The 23,500-nt window shown below is 35.0% G+C and overlaps 4 protein-coding genes across 4 annotated transcripts; 2 read left to right on the top strand and 2 right to left on the bottom strand.

Moving 5' to 3' along the window:
• The first annotated feature begins 1,371 nt into the window (after positions 1 to 1,371).
• On the top strand, positions 1,372 to 3,801 carry LOC120258092 (thioredoxin-like fold domain-containing protein MRL7 homolog, chloroplastic). The gene is made up of 4 exons (XM_039265438.1): positions 1,372 to 2,146; positions 3,112 to 3,196; positions 3,361 to 3,472; positions 3,583 to 3,801. Exons 1-4 carry the CDS (start codon positions 1,443 to 1,445, stop codon positions 3,684 to 3,686), a joined length of 1,005 nt encoding a protein of 334 aa, XP_039121372.1. The 5' UTR covers positions 1,372 to 1,442; the 3' UTR covers positions 3,687 to 3,801.
• A 2,808-nt stretch (positions 3,802 to 6,609) lies between these two features.
• On the bottom strand, positions 6,610 to 10,839 carry LOC120259538 (ribonuclease 2). Its single transcript, XM_039267160.1, has 9 exons — positions 10,589 to 10,839; positions 9,753 to 9,781; positions 9,521 to 9,594; positions 9,318 to 9,419; positions 9,195 to 9,198; positions 8,557 to 8,648; positions 8,215 to 8,376; positions 7,211 to 7,311; positions 6,610 to 6,883 (listed from the first exon to the last, which is right to left on the bottom strand). Exons 1-8 carry the CDS (start codon positions 10,798 to 10,800, stop codon positions 7,234 to 7,236), a joined length of 753 nt encoding a protein of 250 aa, XP_039123094.1. The 5' UTR covers positions 10,801 to 10,839; the 3' UTR covers positions 6,610 to 6,883; positions 7,211 to 7,233.
• Positions 10,840 to 15,447: 4,608 nt separating this feature from the next.
• On the top strand, positions 15,448 to 19,861 carry LOC120259300 (formin-like protein 1). The gene is made up of 4 exons (XM_039266880.1): positions 15,448 to 16,951; positions 17,052 to 17,263; positions 18,199 to 18,443; positions 18,895 to 19,861. The coding sequence occupies exons 1-4, from the start codon at positions 15,528 to 15,530 to the stop codon at positions 19,708 to 19,710; spliced, it is 2,697 nt and encodes an 898-aa protein (XP_039122814.1). The 5' UTR covers positions 15,448 to 15,527; the 3' UTR covers positions 19,711 to 19,861.
• Positions 19,862 to 20,329: 468 nt separating this feature from the next.
• Positions 20,330 to 23,336, bottom strand: LOC120259526 (acyl-coenzyme A thioesterase 9, mitochondrial-like). Its single transcript, XM_039267143.1, has 5 exons — positions 22,770 to 23,336; positions 21,845 to 22,019; positions 21,216 to 21,700; positions 20,836 to 20,964; positions 20,330 to 20,679 (listed from the first exon to the last, which is right to left on the bottom strand). The coding sequence occupies exons 1-5, from the start codon at positions 23,316 to 23,318 to the stop codon at positions 20,536 to 20,538; spliced, it is 1,482 nt and encodes a 493-aa protein (XP_039123077.1). The 5' UTR covers positions 23,319 to 23,336; the 3' UTR covers positions 20,330 to 20,535.
• Positions 23,337 to 23,500: the final 164 nt, after the last annotated feature.

The following is a 23,500-nucleotide window of genomic DNA, read 5'->3' as shown; positions in this document are numbered from 1 at the left end:
ATTTAGCCGATATATTTTGAGAGAGTAAATTTTTCAGAACACTCGTATGAGTGGTAGAATAAGGCTTTTTTATGGCATTGGGCCAACCATCTACGTCTATGTATATAGTTATATAAGAATTTTGATATTTCAGGGTATTTATTAAACGAAAAACTTTACTAAAAAAAAAATGAGTGGACTTCTGGGGTTTTTAGGGTATCTACATGGAAAAATGCTAAGCGACCATTTTGAGTCCATTGGCGTCAGATGCACCTGCGTAGAGTGTTACGTCCCGAGTGTCGGGCGTGGCTCACGAGTTCGATCCCCATCTCGCAGTGAGGGCGTGGATCGGTCATGCTCGCTACACGTGTTCATCTCAGGTTCGGTCTGTCGCCTTTCTAAAAATCTACATAGAAGATCGCATATATATATATATATATATGGCCGATCGTTTTCATAAAAAAAATTATATTTGTGTGTATGACTTTGTGAGTAAAATAATTGTATGTACACTTCTACAAATTTCATATATTTGGCTATATGTGACCCTTATCACGAGTTAGCTTGCTGAAATATCTAAAAGATCAACTTATATATTTTTATTTGTTGAAACCCAAAAATGTCTTTTGATATATATATATATATATATATATATATATATATATATATATATAGGGACCGGTAATGTCTTTGAAATTTCAAATCTAAGAACGTCTATAGTAGCTATGGAATAGTAATCTAACGGCTTTGATCATTATAAATAATACCAAAAACGCGTTTTATAGTATTGTACAATATAAACAAACAATCGAATAATGATTCAACAGTTTTAAATCAAACATACTTAAAAAACAATAATCTAGGGGTTTATTTAGATTATTTTTTACCATATATATATATATATATATTTAAGGAGCATACTTAGAAGCGCCTGATGGAGCATTTAAAATACATCTAATATTGTACCATTACTAACAATTTTTTTTAAGAAAAAAAAAACTTTTTTGTTTTCATTTAACCAAATCAAACAAAACTCATGTTTATAATATTTATTATTTTCTCTTGTATATAATACTAGTATACATTTTAATTATTTTTTTAATAACATATATATATATATATATATATATATCATAATGTTTAGCTATCAGACATGAATAGAGCTCCCGAATGAGAGTTCGATCCCCAGTGAGGATCGTATTTTCAGGAGTTATGAATAGTGATTGTGTATGGGTGGTTCAAGCCTAGCGTGAGTATGGCTCATCCCTCATTTATTCCAGCTGAGGCGTCACATGCACTAGTCTCCTGGCTCCTCTTTCCCAGATATATATGTATCTATATATCTCTATCTATATCCCATAGATATATATATATCCCCTTCTCTCACTCTCCCCGGCTTCTTCTTCTTCTTCGTCTCTTCGACTCACTGTGGAACATCACTATATATATATACACGCTAAACCATGTCTTCAATCGTCTCCAATGGCGGCCTTCTCTCGAAGAAACCCTTTTGCTTCCCTTTCTCCTTCTCCAGCTCCAGCTCTACTCCCTTCTCCTTCTCTCTTTCGATACCTTGTCGCCGCCCAATCCACCATCTCTCAATCCTCGCAGCAGCGGAAAACCCTAAACGAAAATCGAAACCACGGAAGCAAGCCAAGCCCAAGGAAACCGCTTCCTCCGATAAGCCTGAGATGCCTGCCGATGGGATACCCGTGATGATCCCCAGAAAGCCCCGCCGTGGCCGGCGGGGTGAGGTGGCGGAGGTCGAGGATTTTGTTCGTGCTTCTCTTGAACGTACTTTTGCCGAGATCCGGGAGCAGAACGCGGAGGTTCTAGAAGGAAAGGGGGAGGTTCTTAAGGAGAGATTGGAAGAGGATGAAGGATCGGAGTCGGATTCGGAGGAAGAGGATAGTGATGATGATGCGATGGTTGTGGAGGAGGAGAACCCTAACTGGCCTTTGGATGCGGATGTAGGATGGGGAGTGAGGGCGTCGGAGTACTTCGACAAGCACCCTATCAAGAACGTTGTGGGGGATGATGGGATGGAGATTGATTGGGAGGGTGAATTGGATACGTGTTGGGTGAAGGAGATCAATTGCTTGGAATGGGAGAGTTTTGCATATCATCCAAGTCCTCTAGTTGTGCTTGTTTTCGAGCGCTATAGAAGGTAGGTAAGAGAGAAATTCTAATTTCATGCATTAAACCCTGTTTTGATACTGTGTTGCTGATTTTGCTTCTTATTCAGTATCCATTGATTTCGTATCTCTTGCTATATATGATTGTTGATAGAAATAATAGTGGGAGGATGGAAGAAACATGAGAAGAAGATGAAAGTATGATGTTTGAGTTTGTCTTCTCAATGCTGAGCTTTTTTTTAAAAAAAAAAAAAAAAAATTCCAGAAAGCCTCATTTAAGGGGAAAGATCTTGGATATTTGTGCCCAAGAATGGACCTTTTTGATTGATTGAGCAGGGAGGCTGGTTTTGCAGAAAGGGAAGTAGTGGTTTTGGGTAGTATGCCTGTTTCCTGTTGATTGTTGTATGATCCCTGGTGAGATCTTAACATGTTGAAGCTAGGGAAAAAAGCTTGGTAATGCAAAACATCAATTTAGAATATGTGAATTTCTCAAAAGAATTTCACTGTTATCGCATAATGTTCCTCTGGTTTAGATGTTAGACTTCGTAATATTTGGTGACGAAAGGACACAAATAGGTTATGCATATATTGTGTGAACACATTCCTGACTATAGAACATTATACGTACCTGAGATGAAGGTTAGTGTTTTAATCCTGCTTACATGGTCACAATTGAAGGATGTAATTGAGTTTCAAGTCCCAGATGTCCATCTTCCAGTCCTTTAGAAATGGGTGCTGTAGTAGATGAATTTCTCTTTGCAAGGTTTTCTGGTGACATTACATTGTGATTCTAAGTTTGAGCTTTTGTTGATGGTAAGTTCAAAAACTTCAATATCATGTGTAGATTATGGTCTTTGCTTTTACCTGTTCCATATACTCACTGTACCAAGCTTTTGCATGTGCCATATTTACAGGAGCATGAATGTGATGCATCAAAAGTATGATGAGGGCAACAATTGTTTTAAGGTTTAATCAGGTATCTGTTGTGCTGCACCAGGGCAAAGGATAACTGGAAGCTTTTGATGGAGCTGGAGAAGGCGGCCAAGGTATATTGGAGTGCCAAGGATAAGCTGCCTCCAAGGGTAATAATCCCTTCATTCTCTCTAAAATCAAAATATCAAATGTTGGGATTTTACTCGTTTGATGTTCATGCTCTTATACAGTTTTTTATCTCAATGAATTTTCTTTTGTTTCCATCAATTTTACATTGGAGAAACAATTGATTGTTTTATAAATCACTTGATAGACTGTCAAGATTGATATCAACATTGAGACGGACTTAGCCCATGCACTTAAAGTCCGAGAAGGCCCTCAATTGCTATTCCTAAAAGGGAACAGGATATTGTACAGAGAGAAAGGTGGGAGCTTTTCCTTTATCTGTTTGATGTTTCTGAATACATGACATGAAGGTTTGATCTGACTTCTATCCTTTTTGTTCTAAACTGTACAATGGCTGTTGGTTTTGCAGAGTTTAGAACATCGGAAGAATTGGTGCAAATGATCGCCCACTTTTACTACAATGCCAAAAGACCATCATGGGTTGATCCTTTGGCCGTTGCTCCCCCCTTTTGATCCGCATGTCATTCTTATTAGGTTAAAGAGAAGTAAGTGATTACTAATTTTGAGTTCTCTTTCACGTAACACTGTGATCCCATATTTTTATTATTAATGTGAAAATCACATGCCATTTTAGTTCTCTTAGCAAAATTAAATTCTCCAAAAATTTCCATGCTTGTGAATCAGAGCTGTCAAGAAGCCAAGCTGTCTGAGTTTTGGCTGCCTAAGCTCCTTTAAATACTATTTAAATGATGTGAGTTTAGGCCAATATTTTTACCTTGAACTCAAATATATGCAAGACCTAATAATATAAATATATGCATCTAGGTTAAATATAAACATTGGTGTGTAAAATTTCTTTTATACCTATTAATTAAAATAGCTTGTTGATGAAATGTTTTATTTATGATTTCATTTTCGCAAGGACTTTATATTTTTAGTTTATTGATATAGGAGTCAACTTAAAGTTTTATTTTAGTGAAAAATTTATTTAACAACAATTTTATTAATACCCTGGAATTAGAGCTGTTTTCTAGGTTGTGCCAACCCAGGCATGCCACAACTCAGCACATGTATTGTGTGTGGCATTGCCAACCCCTTGTGCCAAGAAGCGGTCTGCAGCATGAACATGCTATGCAGGCGCTAAGCGCTGTCGGTGAGCCACGCTCTGCCGACCGCTAGCATGCGTTCCTTGGCTTGGTGCGTCCGGTGCATAGCAATGGTTGTTTTTCCTAGTGAAGAGAAACAACAGTAAAATAACAACACTAAGACCTAAAAATTAGGCAGATTAAATATTAAACTTTGAATCATGCAATCTCACAAATCAATCTGCTCAAGTTATCAGGTAATTATAAACAAAGTGAAGCTTTTAGTAAAGATCAATGATAAGGGGAATCACCAGATCAACAGCTTCCCCAGGCTCTTTAAATGAAGTAAACTTTGCTGATTTCTTTGCATCAGCACACTTATCCAGAACACATTTTGTCAGAATATTAACATTGTGTTCTGCATCTTCAGGGCTTTTATCTGGGGTGAAAAATTATAGAAATCAGATCCATTAGCAATTCAATAGGAAAACTGAATGTAGCCTTTTACTTATCATAAAAGCCAAAATCTAAATCGGCCCGTTTATAATCCCTTACCATCAGCTGTGCTTATCACCCTTTCGAAATTAGTTATAACACCCCAGGTAATGTCAGGGACATCTTCCTTTAGACTTCTATACTGCTGCAGGAAATCATTATAGATCTTTGACAGTCTCCTCTTCTTCAATTACAATTGAGTCCCATTCTGCTTCCAGATCTTTGGCTTGCTTCTGCAGGATTCAAAGGGCCATGAAAATTTTAACAAAACAATAAGTATATCCTTTTTTATTTTTTTTCCCAAAAAGCCTTTCAATTTATTTTTACATCAATGAAGATCAATGCATTGAAGCTTCTAAGACAGTAATCATTATTTTGCATGGTTAAAATGATATGTGCCCCTTGCTATTTCATATTAGCCTTTCATGTCAGAGACTACCATTCAAATACAGCACCTTGATCTTGTCTTGCATGTCTTGCATGCTTATACTAATGAAATCACACACACACACACACATAAAAGCAAGACTATTGGTAAAATTTAGGGGTTGTTTGGTTGCTCGTATTTCAAATTACAGTGTAAGTCAAATTACATGTAAGTCAATTTACTGTATTTTAACTTTGTTTGGTTATCTGTTAAATGAAAATGTTGTATTTACTTTTCAAGTATTTTGGTTTGATGTAAGTTATAGGTTACAATCATCATGTAAACATGTAAAGGTAGTGGTGAGATTACCCTTTTTCCAAAATTTTTATATTTTTATAATTTTTTTAATATTTTATTTAAAATCTATTTTATTTATTTAAGTTTCATGTATTTTATTTATTTAAATAGATTTAAGTTAACATATTTAAATAGATTTGGAAGGATTTCTCAATGTTTACTATAGTTTATTTTGGAGATCAGATAGATACCCTTAGTTTTGATATGATTTTGTTTCAGTTTATATTTTAAAACAAAACAAAATATAGAAACTTATTGTATAATTTTTAAATTTTTTTTAATCAAATATCTTATTGTATTTAAATTTTAGTGGAATCATAACTTATTATTAGGAAGAGAAAACAGAGTAAAGGAAGCTAAATCCAAGTAAATGGTAATGTTATTTAAATCTTATATCTTCCCATGCACTTATGAAAATAAGAGTTTAATTTATGTTTTCGTAAAAGTGCTTTCATAACAAGCAATATATTATTAATTGTTTCTTTGTAAAATAAATATTTATGGAAAAAAATAGACAATGGCACTATAACAACTTTCACTATTTATCTTCTCTACATTTCCCTTTTAATCCATGGAACTTTTTATTGAGCCGCGGAAAAAACAGAAAAAGCATGGTGATTTAGATGGGAGGTTGATTATTCCTTTCTTTTGATATTAATTTATATCTCATGCAATGCCAATATAATTAGCCCTAGTTAACAGTTTTCAATATAAGATAAAATTTAAAGCTAAACTAAGCTTAATAAACCAAAATATATTTTATATATCACTATTCACTAGTATCAAAGAAACCTTTGTACCTAAGTTATATGAACTACGAAGTAAATATGCAATATAAAAAACAAGGTTTTTTTTTTTCATATATTTACTAGTATCAAAGAAATATACATTTCTCAAAAAGAAGCACAAAAAATATATGCATGTATATTTATATAAAGAGAGGGTTTTGAAAGGATGGCCAAACCACTGCATCAATTTAAGTCCATCTTATATGTGTTTAAATATGATTTTTATTTAATGACACAATAATAAGCCCATCATCTAGTAAATCTGTTGGATTTTTATTCAACGATTATGATCTATTGATAAACAGTATAATACAATAATACACAATAATCATGTACAGTAAAGCTGCATATGAACAATAACCATTATATTATCATTCAACCGTTGTAAATAAATATCCCAAGCGAACAGTCATCTACGTACGTGCACAGATGATTTAAATCCTATATATATATATATATATATGCTGGTAGACGATATTGCACAAATGACTATATGATTTGCAGAAAAGCCTCCAATCATACAGAAGAATAATATGGATAGTCTTGTATGCTATAAAGCTTCAGAAAAGAGCCCTCCATCAACTAACCATGTCCTGGTTGCATTGTTATTTTCAAGCACTGGAGGAAAAAAATAAAGATATAATGGTAAAGATGCATATTGAGAAATTGGTAATATATTCTTGTAAATATCATATTGCTTATCTATAATGATTAAATATCAACTTAAAAATTGTATGGAAAGCTATATTTAACCTGATATCTCGAATCTCGATTCTCCAACAACAAAAAAGAATATAAACACAAAAAATAAAAAAAAAAAAAATGATTTGATGAACATAAAAGGAAATATGATTTTAATAATTACCCAATTTTCTTGGTGTATACAAGCAAATATATATATAGAATGGTGATCATAAAAATTGTATTAAAAATAAGAGAACTCACTGAGAGGTGAATAAGTTGGCAGGCTAATCTGCTTTTGGGCATGAGCTCCTAGCAAGAGATGAGCTATGTAGTACACTGGATAGTATTCCACAGTCACGAGGCTGAAAGAAAAATTATATAGTAAAATACATGAGAAAAAAATTTATAATAATAAAACAAGGTAGAGAAGTGCATATAATCTTAGAAAGAAACTTGTCAATTCATTTGTACTATCTAACATAATTGGTATACAACTAAAAAGATCATTAGCTATGTTGTTAATGATATATTCTTGGATGAAAATTTCTAGGATTTGAACTTAAGCAGTGCAGAAAGGCAGACCCATTTATGCACAAAGATCTAATGACTGATTTCCTTCATAGTATGTATTTAAGTAGGCAGTCTTGTTCATAATAATAGCTCATGCTGCAAATGATTTTTAGTTGGCATCTAGCTATATAAACAAAAGATAACCTTGGAAATATGTCAGGATAAGTGCACCCCATTTGGCTATTGCTAGTGTTGAATGTGCTAAGTTGTGGTGAAGGAAATAGCATAACCACTGAAGTTCTCTACAGATTTCCCCCCCTCCTGCCATACCCCTTATATATAAGTTAACTAAAATCTTGAAAATGCATTTCGTCCTGAAAAGTTTCAACTACACCACTCTCAAAGTGTAACAAAATAATAATCCTACTCCATGCTTCCTATACTTGAAAATTCAAAATGAACTAACAAATAAATACATAAATAAAGGCAACCAATTTGGATATTAAACTTATCATGCTACAGAAAATGCATTGGGCCAATGACAAGAAAATCATGATGCATTAAATTACAAGAAGAAGAAGAAGAATGTAAAGTATTCCTCGAGTTGTAGTACCAATAATCACACACGGAAAAGAAATGTTAAGTATTTTTAGAAAATTCATATTTTACCATATAAAAGGGGTGGCTTATATGTAGGTTGTCACATTTAATGAAACAGGATTATGTTTGAAAAGAAAATATACTATGAAACTAACCGTAAAATCCTTATAGAAACAAATGCGTAGTTCCTGCAAAGAACCACGCTTGCAAACTAATTGAGGTGATGTCCCAATAGCCTTCTCAAGGGCTGCAACGATATCTTTGACAAAGTACGTCTCAGAATTTGTAGCCAGAAATCCTGCTCTGCTTAGAATATCCTATAAGCAAAACAAACATTTTCATATACGAAGAAAATTGTGCAATACTTTCACCAATAAACAAATATATACGTGAGTTATAAACATAAAAATTAGTGCAAATAAGAATCAATGATCTAGAAGTTTCAATCCAGCGCATAAGATCAAATGTGAAATCTCTGAAGCACTGATTATACTAACCGTAATATTATATTTGAAGTACAGATCAAGGGCTTTGGAGAAGTAGCTGTACTCATCCTGTATTACTGGATAAGAGCATGTCCCATGCTTTTCTGCAGCCAAAATAGTCAGACTAATAAGGTGGCAATGCAAAGAACAGAAAGAACAGTCACTGATCACTGCAGACTATTAAATAGTCAAGGAGAAAACCAGTTATAATCTATCAAGGTAGTATATATCAAAGGATATTCCCATTAATCTATTCTGACCTATTTCAAATTAACATTTTCCTAGCAATGGAATTGACCAACAAGCAGAAGAAAGACTCCGCTAGTACATCTTCATAAGCTCTAACATTTTATTATCTACGTCACTTCAAATTTAAATTTGCAGAAAGATGCTTTTAAGAGAAATATGTAAAAGATGTCAACAAGCAATTCATCCTAGATCAATATATGCTTCTCCCATACTTGATTGATCATGATGGTACATCTCCAATATATCTGCTTTATCATACAATTAATAATAAAAGCTTTAATATACAAAACTTTCACACTTTGCTCATCCTATGCAGAATTACATTCATAATAAAAGAAAAAGGCTGCAAGATATAAAAAGTTCAAAAACTTATCTATTTGAGAGAGTTAAAGTGGCATTACCATACTGCACAGGTTCGATATCCAGCACATGCACCACAACAGCAATGAAAATATAAGATATTTGTCATTAATAAAAGAAAACTCAATGGTTGGATGACAAGAAGATCTTGAAACTATTCTTACCTCATGACCCCAAAATAATCCCTTCCCTCCATGGCAAAGTGATGCGGAACTACAACTTAAGGATGGCCAATATTTCTCCAGAGTTGGAATTAATGATGAGATCTGATACAAATAAAGTCCGCGAGTATCCAAACCTCAAATTACTACACTACTTGAAAAAGAAACTAAAAGGTTTCACAGAAAACATCCAAGATGATCAAAACCTTCTTCACATCAAATTCAGAACTACTGCAGCATGCTGGCCAAGTTCCATCATCGTAATCCGGCCATAATCCATCTGTCATGCAACACATGCATTGATAAATTAGGCAATTTAACTGAAACATACTTCTGTCCTTATCTGGTCAAAAATCTCCCTGCTTAATAGTCTTTTACATCCCATGTTTTTTTTGGAATAAGAGAAGTGCTTATATATCATTGCGATTTTGCACTTACGAATTGTAAATTGAGTTAGTGCGTATGGCCTGCAATAAGGGAGAAAAACTACATTAGGAAATTCTACAAAACATTAACTTGAAAAAAATCATGAAGAATGGAATTGATTACTATGAAAGTTACTAAACCAATGCAATAAATCCTAATAATCATCCAATACATCCAAAACAATAATACTTAAAATGCCCAACTAAGGATACAATTAAAAAATAATCTATCTATCAAAAAATGTTAAAAAAAAAAGAGAGAGAGAGAGAGAGAGAAGGGAACCTAAGGAGGACATCAAGAAACACAAGAAATTATCAACTTGAAGCAAACCACAACTAAAGAACTCTCAAATCATAAATTTTAAGCTACATAAAGAGAGAAAAGGTTGACAAAAACAATAAAAAAAAACTAGAAGTCTAGATCCTCACCAAACAAACCCTAGAGTCTCAGTGTGCACTCAAAAGTAAAAAAATTATATAAAATATTCAAAGAAACTGCATAACAAATTCGAAAGGTTTATCAATCCACCACCAATCTACCAAAATTGAACCCAAAAACAAAAAAACACAAAGCAAATCAAACGACATCAAACCAAACACTAAACAACTTTAACAAGAAATTTCATGGAAAAAAAAAATCAAATTCATCATTAAAAAAACAATCCACAAAAGAAGCGCGAAATTCACCAATCTCATCCAAAGATAATCAAAAGATCAACAACATCAAAAACGATCCAACCAATAACACTCCAAAGAACCCAAAATCACTTCGAAAAACATCAAATCCAGCAACAAAACCAAACTCAATCAACACAATCAAGAAAAGCAAAGGGAGAGAAGAGAGAGTACCGGCAGCATCCATTGGAGGGGCAGCAGTAGTGAGTGCTTTGGCAGTAGGTTCCGGGCCATTGAAGAGCCAAAGCAAGGTAATCAAACTCTCGCTGGCTCAGCCCCAAAACACCTCGATCCGCGGAACCCTGAAGGCCAGGAAGGAGAAGAGAAGCAGAGATTAGGAAGAAGAAGAGAGAGAGAAGAGGGGTTCCAGCGGCGGCCATGGCCATCGTTCTCCTTCCTCTCTGCTTCTCCTCCTCCTGCGAATTCCTCCGAGCTCGCAAAGGGCGAATCAAACCTTTATATCTAATCAAGAGAGAGAGAGTCGCGAATCTCAAAGACCGACGTGGATGGGCTAAATGAATTTAATGGACTGGATTGTAAATTTACAGGCTCGGCCCATCCTGAATGGGCCTGCAACACACTATTTTTAAACATAGAAGCTAGAGCTATAGAATGGTAAAATTGCTTTGCAACCCCTCATCTTTCGGAAATTACATGCTATTACCCCTTCTTTTTTACTAACATAAAAAAGTATATGTAATAATGCATATCAATTGATATTAGACTTTAGGTAATTTACCGATCACTGCCTGATGTAGTGGATCGTTACTTATATGGTGAATAAGCAGGTTTAAAATTGAATCTCTGACTCGACAATATTGCTTACAATACTATATAAATAATGTAAAAATATTATAGTAGTACTGTTTATGTACTATTTATTGAATCTTTATGGTCTATCATGAGAAGATGTCTGCTTCCCTCCTCTCCAGAATTGTATAACAAAAGGGATTTATTAGTGCGGTTTAATTTTTAAAAATTTTCTGAGCACACATATAATAAAACTTTAATCACTTAATGTGACGTCTGACCGAATTAATAATTTTTTAAAGAATTGATAAGCCATATAATTAGTGTACCAAATGTACTTATTTGTCTTTCGATAATCTTATTGTGGAGCCACACTTGTCATCTTTATTATAAAAAAATAAAAAGGGAGTAATCTAAGTTATTTAAGGACCAAAACTCAAAGGGAGCCTTGATGAACTACTTTGTCTTACCATATATTTATACTCAATGATGAATTGTGCTTCTTCTTCTCTCAAGGAAAGCAAGAGAATGATGGGTGGAAATGAAAGCAGTGGGCATGAGGCTTGAGCCATTGAGCCATGTTTAATGGTGGGCCTTTGGAGATGGTGCAAAATGAGCCACTTGCACTCCATATGGGTCAAGACTCATGCATGAGATGAGACAACGGTCGGTTAACTAACATCCAAATTTATAAGCTCTGGCTTGCCAACTCCGGTGGACCCTACAACCCCTTATTACTTGCATGTGTATATATATTTATATGTATATGCTCAAAATAGACTTGCTAATTGCTATGCATGTTTATTATTATAAGATATTTTATTTTCCAATTATAAGTGTACCATGTTCTTGTTTTTCTATATATGAAAATAGAGACAAGGTGAAGTGAGCTTGCCTTTAGATAGTATATGTGGACTTTGGAATTTATTATAGGAAAACAAAAAGGTAAAAATAATATATATATATATATATAAACAGCAAGAAAAATCAAAGAATAATATAAAGATTTATGTGAAAAGTTAAAATTTTAGAAAAACCACCAGCAGAGAAAAAAAAAATCGCTTAAGTAAAAATTACAAATAAGAAATTTATAATAATTTTATTATCGATTTGTGCCACAAGAACTTTTAAATCAGATTAAACTAAATTTAAAACATATATTTTTAAAAAAAAATAAATAAATTTTAGTGTGTTAAGTTACATGTACAAACTTATGAGAAAAATAAAAAAGATAAATAAAATTAAATTTAGTGAGAGAAAAGGAAAACATCCCAAACAATATTTTTTTGCTGAAGTTCCAAAAATATAGGGTCATTATATATATATATATATATAGTGATACACTTGTGAATTAAAATGAACCATAAGATAGAATATAATAACACATTTAGTGCAGGGATTTTGAACTCATAATTTCATATTTTTAATAATTTGTAAACAGTATTTAAAAATGAATTGAATTCTTGGCCCATAAATGTCTTTGCTTCAGTACATTTAACAGAATTTTTGTTGTAACATCCCATAATTTTATAGGACAATAATAAAATTTGAATAAGGATTATTCCGACTAACTAAAATTAAGTGCATGAACATGCAATATAAAATACTCCTACACAACCACCCTTGTTTTACATTAATGCAATGATAGAAAATAAATAAATAATGGTTCATGAGAACCTCCAAAAAGAAAGGACAACACACTATGGCAAACCAAACAAGCATGTGTGTGCATGGTTGGAAGAAAGCACTCAAATTTAATAAATCAAAGCATATAACTAATAAACAAATGTAATTGGGATTAGTGATTACTTAATCATAGTTTAGTTGTCGGTGCATTTACTTAATTTTTTATAGTTTATGTGCATCTCTTGAACGTTCCAAATCCTCCTTTATTTCAACAAGTTGCTTTTATGTTTTTTTAATAGAAACTTTTTGTAGATCTTTCCCATAACCACATGATTTGGTTTTATGCATGTGTTCAAAAAAGTTAAGACTATCGTTATGATATAATTAAAAAAATTATAATTTTCTAAAAATATCTCATTATATTTATTTTTTTAAAAAAATAATTTATTCAACCAATAACCTTTTAATTTATTGGTATCAAATCCTGTCAAAGAGATGGGTTTGAACCTCAATTCAGCAGGATGAGGACACAAGTGTGTTGAAAGATTAATTTTATATTTGTGTATATCTTTGACATGATTCGTTTATATTTCATCAAAAATAAAATTATTTATGAAATATTAACCATATCTTCATAATTTAAATGTGAAAATAAATTTTTATCGGTATGCAAAACATATACTTGATGAAGTCCACTTCATCAACTTTTTTATGGGCTCTTAGTATGTCTAGAGCCGATGATTACAGAAAATACCAGGGTGAAAAAAATATTAATCTACAAGTTGTTAAAGAAAATAATTAAAAAACAAATTTAAGGAATGAAAAACAAAGAATTTTTAAAAATGATATTTGAATTATTTTACTGAAAACATTTAATTTCAATTCTTCTTTACATGAAATAAGTAAATATCCTTTTAATTGTTTTAAATTAAAATTAAAAATTTCTTATTCTTCATGCTCCAAATCACATTACCAATTATATATATATATATATATATATGGTTTTCTGTGGACATCCGTAGATGTTCACACATAGTAACAATTGGGTTTTGATTTTTATTTTTTTAATTCAAGTGTTTGTAGAAATAGGCTAAACAATTCGGATAAAACTACTGTACATCCCAATTTTTTACTGTGCACATTCAAATAGTAACAGTTGAGTTGTTTTTATTTTTATTTATTATAGGTATTAGTAAGAATCAAGGTTGTCAGACCCGGCCCGGGCAATGACCTGGCTAAGCCCAGGGGTCAAGGGTCAATGGGTTCGATCGGGTCGAACCGGGGTTGAACCGAGGTCAATAATTAAATATAAAAAAATATTATAATAATTAATAATTAGCAAATATAATATTAAACACATAATTATAATATAAAAACATACTCAAATTTGATATTTAAATTGATAAATGACCTTATATACAGGAGAGTTTTCTAATTATGTCATTTATTTTTACATTTTTTAAATATTTACAAATTTAATATATTAATATATAATTATTGAACTTCTCTCGGTGTTATTTATTTATTTATTTGTTTATTGATTGATTTGTTAAAATAGATAAGAAATTTAATTCACTAATTCTTATATCTCAATTGAGTTTTTATTTTGTTTTAAATTTTTTTAAATTTTTTATTTAATTAGAATACTTTAATTTTATATTTTTATAATAAAATTACACTCATTTATTGTTTTATTTTCTTAATAAATTAAATTTTTAGAAAGTATTTACATAACACATTAATAGATTTTATTTTTAAATGCTAATTTTTGTTGGTATGTTTATGATATATATATATATATATATTGTAATTCTATTTATTGTCTAATAAGAAAATAATAATAAATTATTAAATTTTGTAAAAAAAAAAATTAAACATTGTGACCAGATTGATCCGGCCGGGTCAACCGGTTCCCGGTTGAACCGCCCGGGTCACCGGGTTAACTCCGGATTTTTTAATACCCGGTTCAATGGGGTATACCCGGGTCGGCCACATGGTCGGTTCCCGGTTTTTCGGGTTGAACCGGCCTGGCCGGTCCGGGTCTGACAACCTTGGTAAGAATATGGTTCAACGATTGGGATTTGTTTAGTACTGTGCAAATCACTTTTTATTGTGCATTATATAAATATAGTAATCTGAACATTGTTCATCCCACTTTTAATTCGGCAGCAGTTGAACATAGTAATTACTGTTTATTTATAATATAAAAACCGTTGGATTAAGATCCAACAGTCAAAATCAATGTCCATAGATTCATACTTTATGGACGTTGACAGAGAATTGATCATGATGAACAGTAGTTATCACAGTAATATGCACAGTACTTACTGTTTAAAATAGTATTATTGTTTATCGATGTTGGTTGTTGGATCGTGATTCAACTGCTAATAATTGGATGGTGTATTGTCATATATATATATATATATATATAGAATAAGTCATATACAATCTTATATATATTATTCAATTAATTTAAATTATAATTTTAAAAATGAGAAAAATAATAATAAAAAAACTCTTGCTCCTTCTCATCATCCACATGTGCATCTATTGTTAATTCCCTTTTTTCTATTTTTATTAAATTTATATCTTAATAATAATAATAATAATAATAATAATAATAGACCATTCATCACCTCACTCCAACCTCAAACACTAATAATCTTCTTGTTAGCTTTCTTCTTAGCTTGCCTCACCTCCCAAACTCTTCTCTCTCTATTCTTTTCTCATTCCCTCAATGCCCCTACTATTCTCAATACTCTTCTCTCTCCTCTTTCTTCCTTTCTATACCATCTCTACTCCTATTCACAACCGTAGAACTCTCCACCAGCCCTTCTTCCCATCCTACCCCTCTCCTCCACCACTCCAACCTCCAACTCCTTCCATCCCAAAATACCCCTTCTCTACTAATTCTCAACCTTTCTTCCCATCCTACCCCTCCCCTCCTTCTCCTCCTTCTTCCCAATCTACCCCTACATTCTCTGCTAACATCTCCTCTCTCATCTTTCCTTCTTCCCATTCTGCCCCTCCTCATTCCCATTCTTCCAAAATTGTCCCTGCTATTCTCATCCCTCTCTTCCTTCTTTCTCTTCTCTCTCTAACTCTCGCTTTCTTATTCCACCGTCGTCGTTATTCCAAAAATGCCCTCCGATCTGACGGCCAGCGTTTTTTCACGGCCTCATCCGACGGTCAGAAACCTCCCACTGTCGTCGCTTCTACCACGGCTTCAGACTATTTATACTTGGGAACGCTGGTGAGCTCGCGGTGCCGGAATGTGGATGCGGCGTCGCCGGCCGGGAGCTCTCCGTATCGGAAGCTCGGTGGTGGCTCGCCGGAGCTCCGGCCTCTTCCGCCGCTGTCCCGTCAGGCTCGTCGCAATGTTGCAGGTGGTGATGGGTGTTTGTCCGACGAGGAGTTCTATTCTCCGAGGATCTCATCTGCGGAGAGGCAGAGCACTGCGCTTGGGTCGAGCTCGAGAAGGGTGTTTGAAGCTTTGGCGATGGCGAAGCTTGGGTCTCGGAGCTCGAGCTTGAGTTCGAGCTCGCCGTCGTACGCACCCTCGTCTCCGAATCTCTCCTCGCCGGCGCCATCCAAATCCACCGCCAGATCGGCGGATCCCGAGGTATGTGCTCCGCCGCCCCCGCAGCCTCCTCCTCCTCCTCCTCCTCCGCCACCGCCGGCGATGCGGCCGCTGACTCCTTCACCACCAAAGCGAAAGCTACCCTCGCATTCACCGCCATCGTCCCCACTGGACATCAGTTCAGATCGGAATTCAAGGAGTTCAGATTCATCCCTGCAGGCTGTGAGATCACCGGCGAGGAGTGGCGGTTTCACACCCGACTCATTTGCTGTTGGTGGCCCGCCAGAGCGGCGGGCACCTACACCTCCACCGCCACCACCACCACCACCACCGCCGCCGCCGCCGCCTCCTGCTGGGTATTGGGAGAATAAGGTTCGGAGCAATCCGGAGTTTCTCTTAACGCCGAAGGCAAATGGATTGAAGAATTCAGCAAAGGTGGCAGTGCCTCCGGAGGAGAAGGAGGATGTGGAGAAGAGTGAGGAGAATGTGAAGCCAAAGTTGAAGCCTTTGCACTGGGACAAAGTCAGGGCAAGCTCTGACCGAGCAATGGTGTGGGATCAGCTGAAGTCCAGCTCCTTCCAGTAATGACTCTGGAGCTCATTCTGTTTTGCTTGCTTTCTGCTGAACTTCATTCATGTCAATGATTTTTTTTTTTTTTAATTTTTTATAATTGATTTGCAGGTTAAATGAGGAGATGATTGAGACATTGTTTGTTTGCAATGCCGCAGAAACAACTACAACTGCAATGAAGGAAACAAGCAAAAGGCAGGTCCTTCCCTCGCCTAAACAGGAGAACAGGGTGGTCCTTGACCCGAAGAAGTCGCAGAACATTGCCATTTCGCTGAGGGCACTGAATGTGACGAAGGAGGAAGTCTGTGAAGCTCTTTTGGAAGGTGAGAGTTTTGATTCTAGTTGTTATTCAAGTAATGGTTGCCACTGCATTCTCAGTATCCATGTTCAAGTAATGGTTGCCACTGAATGTTAGGGCTGCACTCTCAGTATTGGGATGCATGTCTTGTTTTCTCTATTGACTTTATACCTGCAAATTGTAATTTTGGAGGCGGAGTTTTGTAGCTGGACAAGTATGAGATAGGAAGAAACCATTCTGCAAATTGTGATTTAAAAAGATTTAGGAGGAAAAAGAAAAAAAAAAATTGCATTATCTGATAATGAAGTGGTTTATATGTTCTTTCAACAAAGTGAATAGTAAGTTGAAAAGGAGCAAAAATTCTGTAGCTTATTTAGATTTTAAAAAAAAATAAACCTTTTCCTGTAGAATGTGCTAACTTTTTATTCTGAATTTGCTTTACTTTTCAAAGCGAAAGAGGTATGCCCAGTAACATGTTAGCACTAAGTTGTGTCTGAGGTGGTCAAAAGTATTAATTCCCGGCGTAGAAAAGCTCAAAAGAAGTACACATCTGACAGGCCATTCGCTGATTAGAACATGATCAGAAACAATGTACATTCTTGACAATTAAATGGGTCGAGGACAGACGAGAATTTCCAGGATTTATCTATATGAGACACTTGACCAAGTTAAGTTTCATAGTGAGTGATACATATTTTAAACAAAATACTTATTAAACAAGCTGACGACTTGGTTGAGATGGCCTTTTGCAGTGTCCATCAGTGGTTGGTGACCAACAGGTTCCATTTTATTTGTATACTAGTCTTCATATGTAGCCAGGCTGCTAGCTAATATCTCAAATTTATTTTAGCTGTGACTAGAACTAATTTTTTACCGCCATTATTCTTGAACTTTTCATATGCTCATGTTCTAATTTTCTCTTGATTTTAATCTCAAGATTGTTGTTCTTGGTTTGAACAGGTAACACAGACTGCCTGGGTGCTGAACTTTTGGAGACTCTTCTAAAGATGGCTCCTAGTAAAGAGGAAGAGCTTAAATTGAAAGAGCACAAAGATGACTCTCCATTGAAGCTGGGCCCTGCAGAAAAATTTCTTAAGGCCGTCATTGACATCCCATTTGCATTTAAAAGGGTGGATGCGATGCTTTATATTACAAATTTTGATTCAGAGGTCAATTTCCTCAGAAACTCCTTTGAAACAATTGAGGTAAGTTCATTTTCATGATAATGCTCACAAACTGAAATCCCACTATTTCACCTTTATTGTGATATGTTATAGTTTCAGTTGCTGCTTGTTCCACTTAGACATACCCGCCCCTTCAGCATTAGTTGAACAAAACATTCTGTCCTTTCAGAATTCTATTTTCTTTGAATGAAAAAGTGGATTCATGCATCGGATTATGTTGTAAGCTAATCCAAATAATGGATGTCATGGATCAAGTTTCTTTGTTTAGATAATGTGTTCTCACTCTTTGATTATGAGTCTTATAATTGGGCAAAAACTATGGTGAATCTTCAAGAGTTTTGACAGTATTTGTAATCATCTTACAAAATTATTTTCTTCATCATTGGGTTCATACTATTGAAAGAAAAATCAAGATTGAGACATACATATATAGTGTCACCTTTGAGACCATGACCCATTGTACAATTTACAGGCAGCCTGTGAGGAGCTTAGGAGCAGCAGGCTATTCTTCAAACTCCTAGAGGCTGTTCTCAAGACCGGGAACCGAATGAATGTTGGAACTAACAGAGGTGATGCGCATGCCTTCAAACTCGACACTCTCCTCAAACTAGTCGATGTCAAAGGAACTGATGGCAAGACCACTCTCCTACATTTTGTTGTTCAAGAAATCATCAGAGCAGAAGGTTCCCGCCTTTCCTCTGGTTCATCAACACAAAAGACACAAGCAAACACTCTGCGTGATGACCTCGAGCACAAAAAGGTCGGCCTCCAAGTCGTTTCTCTGCTCGGAGGAGAGCTCAGCAATGTGAAGAAGGCAGCCGCAATGGATTCTGATGTTCTTAGCAGTTATGTTTCTAAGCTTGCTGGAGGAATAGGAAAAATCAGTGAGGTACTACGATTGAACGAGTCTCTCGATCTGATAGACAAAGGTAAACAGTTCAATGAAGCAATGAGTGAGTTCTTGAAGAAAGCTGAGGATGATATTATAAAGATTCAAGCTCAAGAAAGTGTTGCATTATCTCTTGTGAAGGAAATTACTGAATATTTTCATGGGAATTCAGCAAAAGAAGAAGCACACCCTTTTCGGATATTCACGGTGGTAAGAGACTTTTTAACTATTCTTGATCAGGTATGCAAAGAAGTCGGAAAGATCAATGAGCAGCATTTTGTTAGCTCGGTTCGACAGTTCCCGGTGCCTGTGAATCCGACTCTTCCGCCTTTGTTTCCCCGGCTTCATGCATTGAGGCCTGAAAGTTCCGACGATGAGAGTTCATCGTCGTCGTCTTGAGGTTTGATCCTACAGTTTTGCAAATGCGGGAGTACTTTTCGTATTTGTTGCAGAAATTATTGTAAAAGGTTCTTAGAATTTCATTATGCCGACTTGTTTATAGAATGTTTAAATGAAGGTGAGAAAAAACATGAAAAATAGGCCTCTATTTTATTTATTTTGAAATTCTTGTTCAATAATTAATTTTATAACAATTGTGATTATTGTTTTATCCCTTATGTTTATAATTTTATTATTGTTTAACCAATTTATAAAACTGTGCAAGAAAAAGAGTGAGTACAGTTTCATTTTTAATACAAAATTATGAAAATAAAAAGCATTAATTTCCTAATCCAAGAAACAGTTGCAATGCATCACAAACAAGTTTAAGTCTGAATTTAACTCCTAAAATGCTTAAAAGAAAAATGTTTTTATGTTACTGGTTATCTATCTAATAGTTATATAGATGTAATAACTAACTGCAACAAATAAAATGTTTTAATGAATTACATTGAAAACTATGGCCTGTAAAACATAACTTCAAACAACACCTAAAGCTGAGAAAATAACCAGAATTGCTTTGCAATAAAACAACTTCAAACATGCATAAATAATAGGCTTTGAAGCAACTCCTATCAAATACATGAAGCTAAATATACTTTTTTATTTTTTATTTTTAATCTGCTTTTGATGCAACAGTTTCTTATTCTTGTACAATAGCTGATAATCAAGTTATTTGTTGGAACATTGTATTGTATTAAACTTTTTGCGACAATTCACCTCTAGATAAAATCACTTTACTTGTAATGTGCTTCTTTTGATCGTATACAACTACAAGCTTATGATCTACGCAAAAATTTTCTCCGCTTCCATGCGCTCCAGTACCCGACGTGCCTCCTCTTCCGTGGCAGGAACCACATTGCGAATCCGAAGTCCATTCTTTAGAGCATCGGAATTAACAGTAAATGTGAAGTAGAATGTGTTGGACACCTGCACAAATAACATAGAGCACAAGCACAAAAAGAAAAAAATATATATCAAATATACTTGATGCTCGCAATTGGAAAGACTAAATTAAATGTATGCAAATAAACAACTAAATAATCGAATGTAAGTACAACTGCAAGGCTTTAGACATAATCTCACCTCACTCGTTCGGAGCTCAGGTCGAGTAACATGAGCTACCACTTCAATATTGATCAGAGGTTGTGCAGGGTCCTCTAATTGTGTGTACAAAACACATGATTTAAGGCGGAGGAAATCTCCAACATCAACCTGAACATAAGAAAGCAAACAACGTTAAGCACGCATCTTCATGTCTGGGGAAAAAATTGCCTTCTTTGAACTAGATATCAATCAGCGCACTCAGCAGTCAGTGTACATTATGCTCACTGGTTTATATGTCAATAAATCCTATTATATAAGTTCAAAAAAAAATTAGAAGAACAAAAATGTGAACAAGCAGTATATGACAACAGTAAGAATGTGTAAAATTTGATAGCTACGAGAGAAAGATGAGTACTCACTGGTTTTAAGAAATCGACATGATCAACTTCAAGAAAGCAAGGCTTCTGTCCGACAAAAGCATATGCAGTTGAAAAGGCTAATTCAAATGCTAAGTGCATAAGAAAACCTCCAAAAATTCTTCCGTGCAGGTTCCTTTGTTGTGGTTGGCAAATAAGAGAATTTTCTAGGCTTGTATCTCTCATCAGAATGCTATCTCTATCTGCTAAAGCAGGTAAATCACAGAACACTCGGCCTTCAGCTAGCAAACTTTTCAACCTGTCGACCTCCCCATGAAGACTATGCCATCCTCTTTCAAATGCTTTTTTCTGTTCTTCCCTCCTTTCTTTCCTCAATTTGTCTCGTGCTTCCCCTTCCTGATAAAGCAACTTTTCTTGCTCAGTCTCTGGCAAAAGGCGGTTAACAGGAGCAGATTTTGCAGTTTTTGAGTCACGGGCCACAAATGTGAAATTTGCGGTCAAGACAACAGGATCTACTAGTCCATCCTCTGCCAGAGAAGGATCGCAAGTGCCAGTAAGCCAATGAAATAGAATTTTACGTACAAAAATAAGAGTTGACTAACTCTTAATTGAGGTTAGCAATCAATATTAAGAGAAAAGGAAAGGAATTTGAAAGTGTCGATCCTAATCACCTTGTGGCTGAGTCACTTCCATCCGTATCTCAATGGATGAACGCCCCACCCATGTAACAGCGCCAGATATCTTAACGTCTGTGTCCACCTGAATCGGCCTCTTAAGAACCATCTTATCTACAGAAGCAGTGACTAGCAATAGAGGCCTTGTTGTGCTATCATCATCAGAGCAGTGCTGAATAACAGACACAATTTATGAACACAAGAAGTTACTAAGGCAAAGTGCCTACTACAAAAAAATAAACAAAAACTCCGAAGTCAAAACCATCACAAGCGGGTGAATAAACATACAAACATGTATCCATATATCAACCACACAAGTTTGTGAAGTAAAGAAGTAAAATCTCCAGAACTGACCGGATGATCAAATGAAACAAATTAATCAAGAAATTCAAAAGAATCAATTGATTTGTGGTCAATATTCAATCTCCATGCAGTTGTTACTTAAGAATAATACTCTCAAGAGTGAACTACAGATAGCACTTTCACACATGATCAACAGCATTTGTTTGCAAAGTAAATAAGTAAACATTTTTTTAACTCCTCCAAACAGCATGCTCAATTGAAATAAAGCAAAAAATTAAGTTCTAAAGAATCAAATGGTTTGTAGTCAAAATCTGAATCTTTCCACTGTTGTTACTTATGAATAATACTCAACTATGGATTGTTACTTGACATTTCAGGAGACATTTTTTTCATCCTAACAAACATGCATATAAAAAATCAGAGTGAGTGTTCACAAATCATAGTTAATTCTCATCATACCAAACAATCATATCTAAAATCACATAAACAAACACACACAAATTTATACATAAAATAAGAACAAAACGCCAAGAATACCATATCTGGAATTAAGGCATTAACAAACAAAAGAAAAGCAATTCAAACAGCACCAAATAATTAAAATGCAAGCAAGGATTACCTTCACAGAAATGGTTCCAGCAAGGGCATCCAGATCCTCAAGCAACTTCCCAATCCTCACCTCGTTCCACGGATCCCGGTACTGTTCTCTGAGAATATAATCACTAGAAAAACCATAGACGATGCTGGTCCTGCTCTGCGACGGAGTCTTGGTAAGCAACTGGGACTGCGGAGGCCCATTGCGCGATTCATCAAGCAACCGTTCGAAGATGCTGGATCGGGCCTCCCAGAGCGCATTGGTCACCGGCGAATGGTACATCCCGGGCCACAAGCTGAGCGGCTTGCGGAGCGAGGATCCCGCATCAATGGCAGACGCCGGGTTCTCGTCGAACGGCGAGGCGACGGTGGAGACGACATGGATTGGGGGCGAAGCTCCATCCATGGCGTTGTCGGGAGAGGAAGGAGAAGAGAAGAATCGGGTAGAGGATGAGCAATGGCGATGAATTTGGTGAAAAAGGTTGGATCTTGCGAGGGATTTGGTGATCAAATTAGGGTTTGAAGAGGAGGTTGTTTGAAGGGAAGAGAGGAATGTGAGATATATTAGTTTCATGGTTGGTGGTGAAAAGGGTGGCGGCTTCAACTTTAAGCCAAGGAAATGGGAATTAATCATCTACTTTTTTTTTAAAAAAAAAAAATTAATTAATTAATTAATTAAAAAGAGAAATTTTTGGATTAATTATATAAATTTTATTTATTTATTTTGGCGCAACTGAATTATATATGTATGTTTTT

This window comes from Dioscorea cayenensis, chromosome 4 (assembly GCF_009730915.1).
Source record: "Dioscorea cayenensis subsp. rotundata cultivar TDr96_F1 chromosome 4, TDr96_F1_v2_PseudoChromosome.rev07_lg8_w22 25.fasta, whole genome shotgun sequence".
Classification (NCBI taxonomy): Eukaryota; Viridiplantae; Streptophyta; class Magnoliopsida; order Dioscoreales; family Dioscoreaceae; genus Dioscorea; species Dioscorea cayenensis.
The sequence above is the reverse complement of the archived record's forward strand: the minus strand, read 5'-3'. Positions and strand labels throughout refer to the sequence as shown.

Coding starts and splice junctions, on each gene's coding strand:
- LOC120259526 (XM_039267143.1), bottom strand. CDS start 23,318: ATGAAACTAATATATCTCACATTCCTCTCTTCCCTTCAAACAACCTCC. Junction 20,965..21,215: donor ATGTCGATTTCTTAAAACCA/GTGAGTACTCAT, acceptor TCTTATGTTCAG/GTTGATGTTGGAGATTTCCT. Junction 20,680..20,835: donor CTGAGCTCCGAACGAGTGAG/GTGAGATTATGT, acceptor TTATTTGTGCAG/GTGTCCAACACATTCTACTT.
- LOC120259300 (XM_039266880.1), top strand. CDS start 15,528: ATGCCCCTACTATTCTCAATACTCTTCTCTCTCCTCTTTCTTCCTTTC. Junction 17,264..18,198: donor CTGTGAAGCTCTTTTGGAAG/GTGAGAGTTTTG, acceptor TGGTTTGAACAG/GTAACACAGACTGCCTGGGT. Junction 18,444..18,894: donor ACTCCTTTGAAACAATTGAG/GTAAGTTCATTT, acceptor TACAATTTACAG/GCAGCCTGTGAGGAGCTTAG.
- LOC120258092 (XM_039265438.1), top strand. CDS start 1,443: ATGTCTTCAATCGTCTCCAATGGCGGCCTTCTCTCGAAGAAACCCTTT. Junction 2,147..3,111: donor GTTTTCGAGCGCTATAGAAG/GTAGGTAAGAGA, acceptor GTGCTGCACCAG/GGCAAAGGATAACTGGAAGC. Junction 3,197..3,360: donor AGGATAAGCTGCCTCCAAGG/GTAATAATCCCT, acceptor ATCACTTGATAG/ACTGTCAAGATTGATATCAA.
- LOC120259538 (XM_039267160.1), bottom strand. CDS start 10,800: ATGGCCATGGCCGCCGCTGGAACCCCTCTTCTCTCTCTCTTCTTCTTC. Junction 9,595..9,752: donor ACTAACTCAATTTACAATTC/GTAAGTGCAAAA, acceptor GTTGCATGACAG/ATGGATTATGGCCGGATTAC. Junction 7,312..8,214: donor GTTTCTATAAGGATTTTACG/GTTAGTTTCATA, acceptor TTTTTCTTTCAG/CCTCGTGACTGTGGAATACT.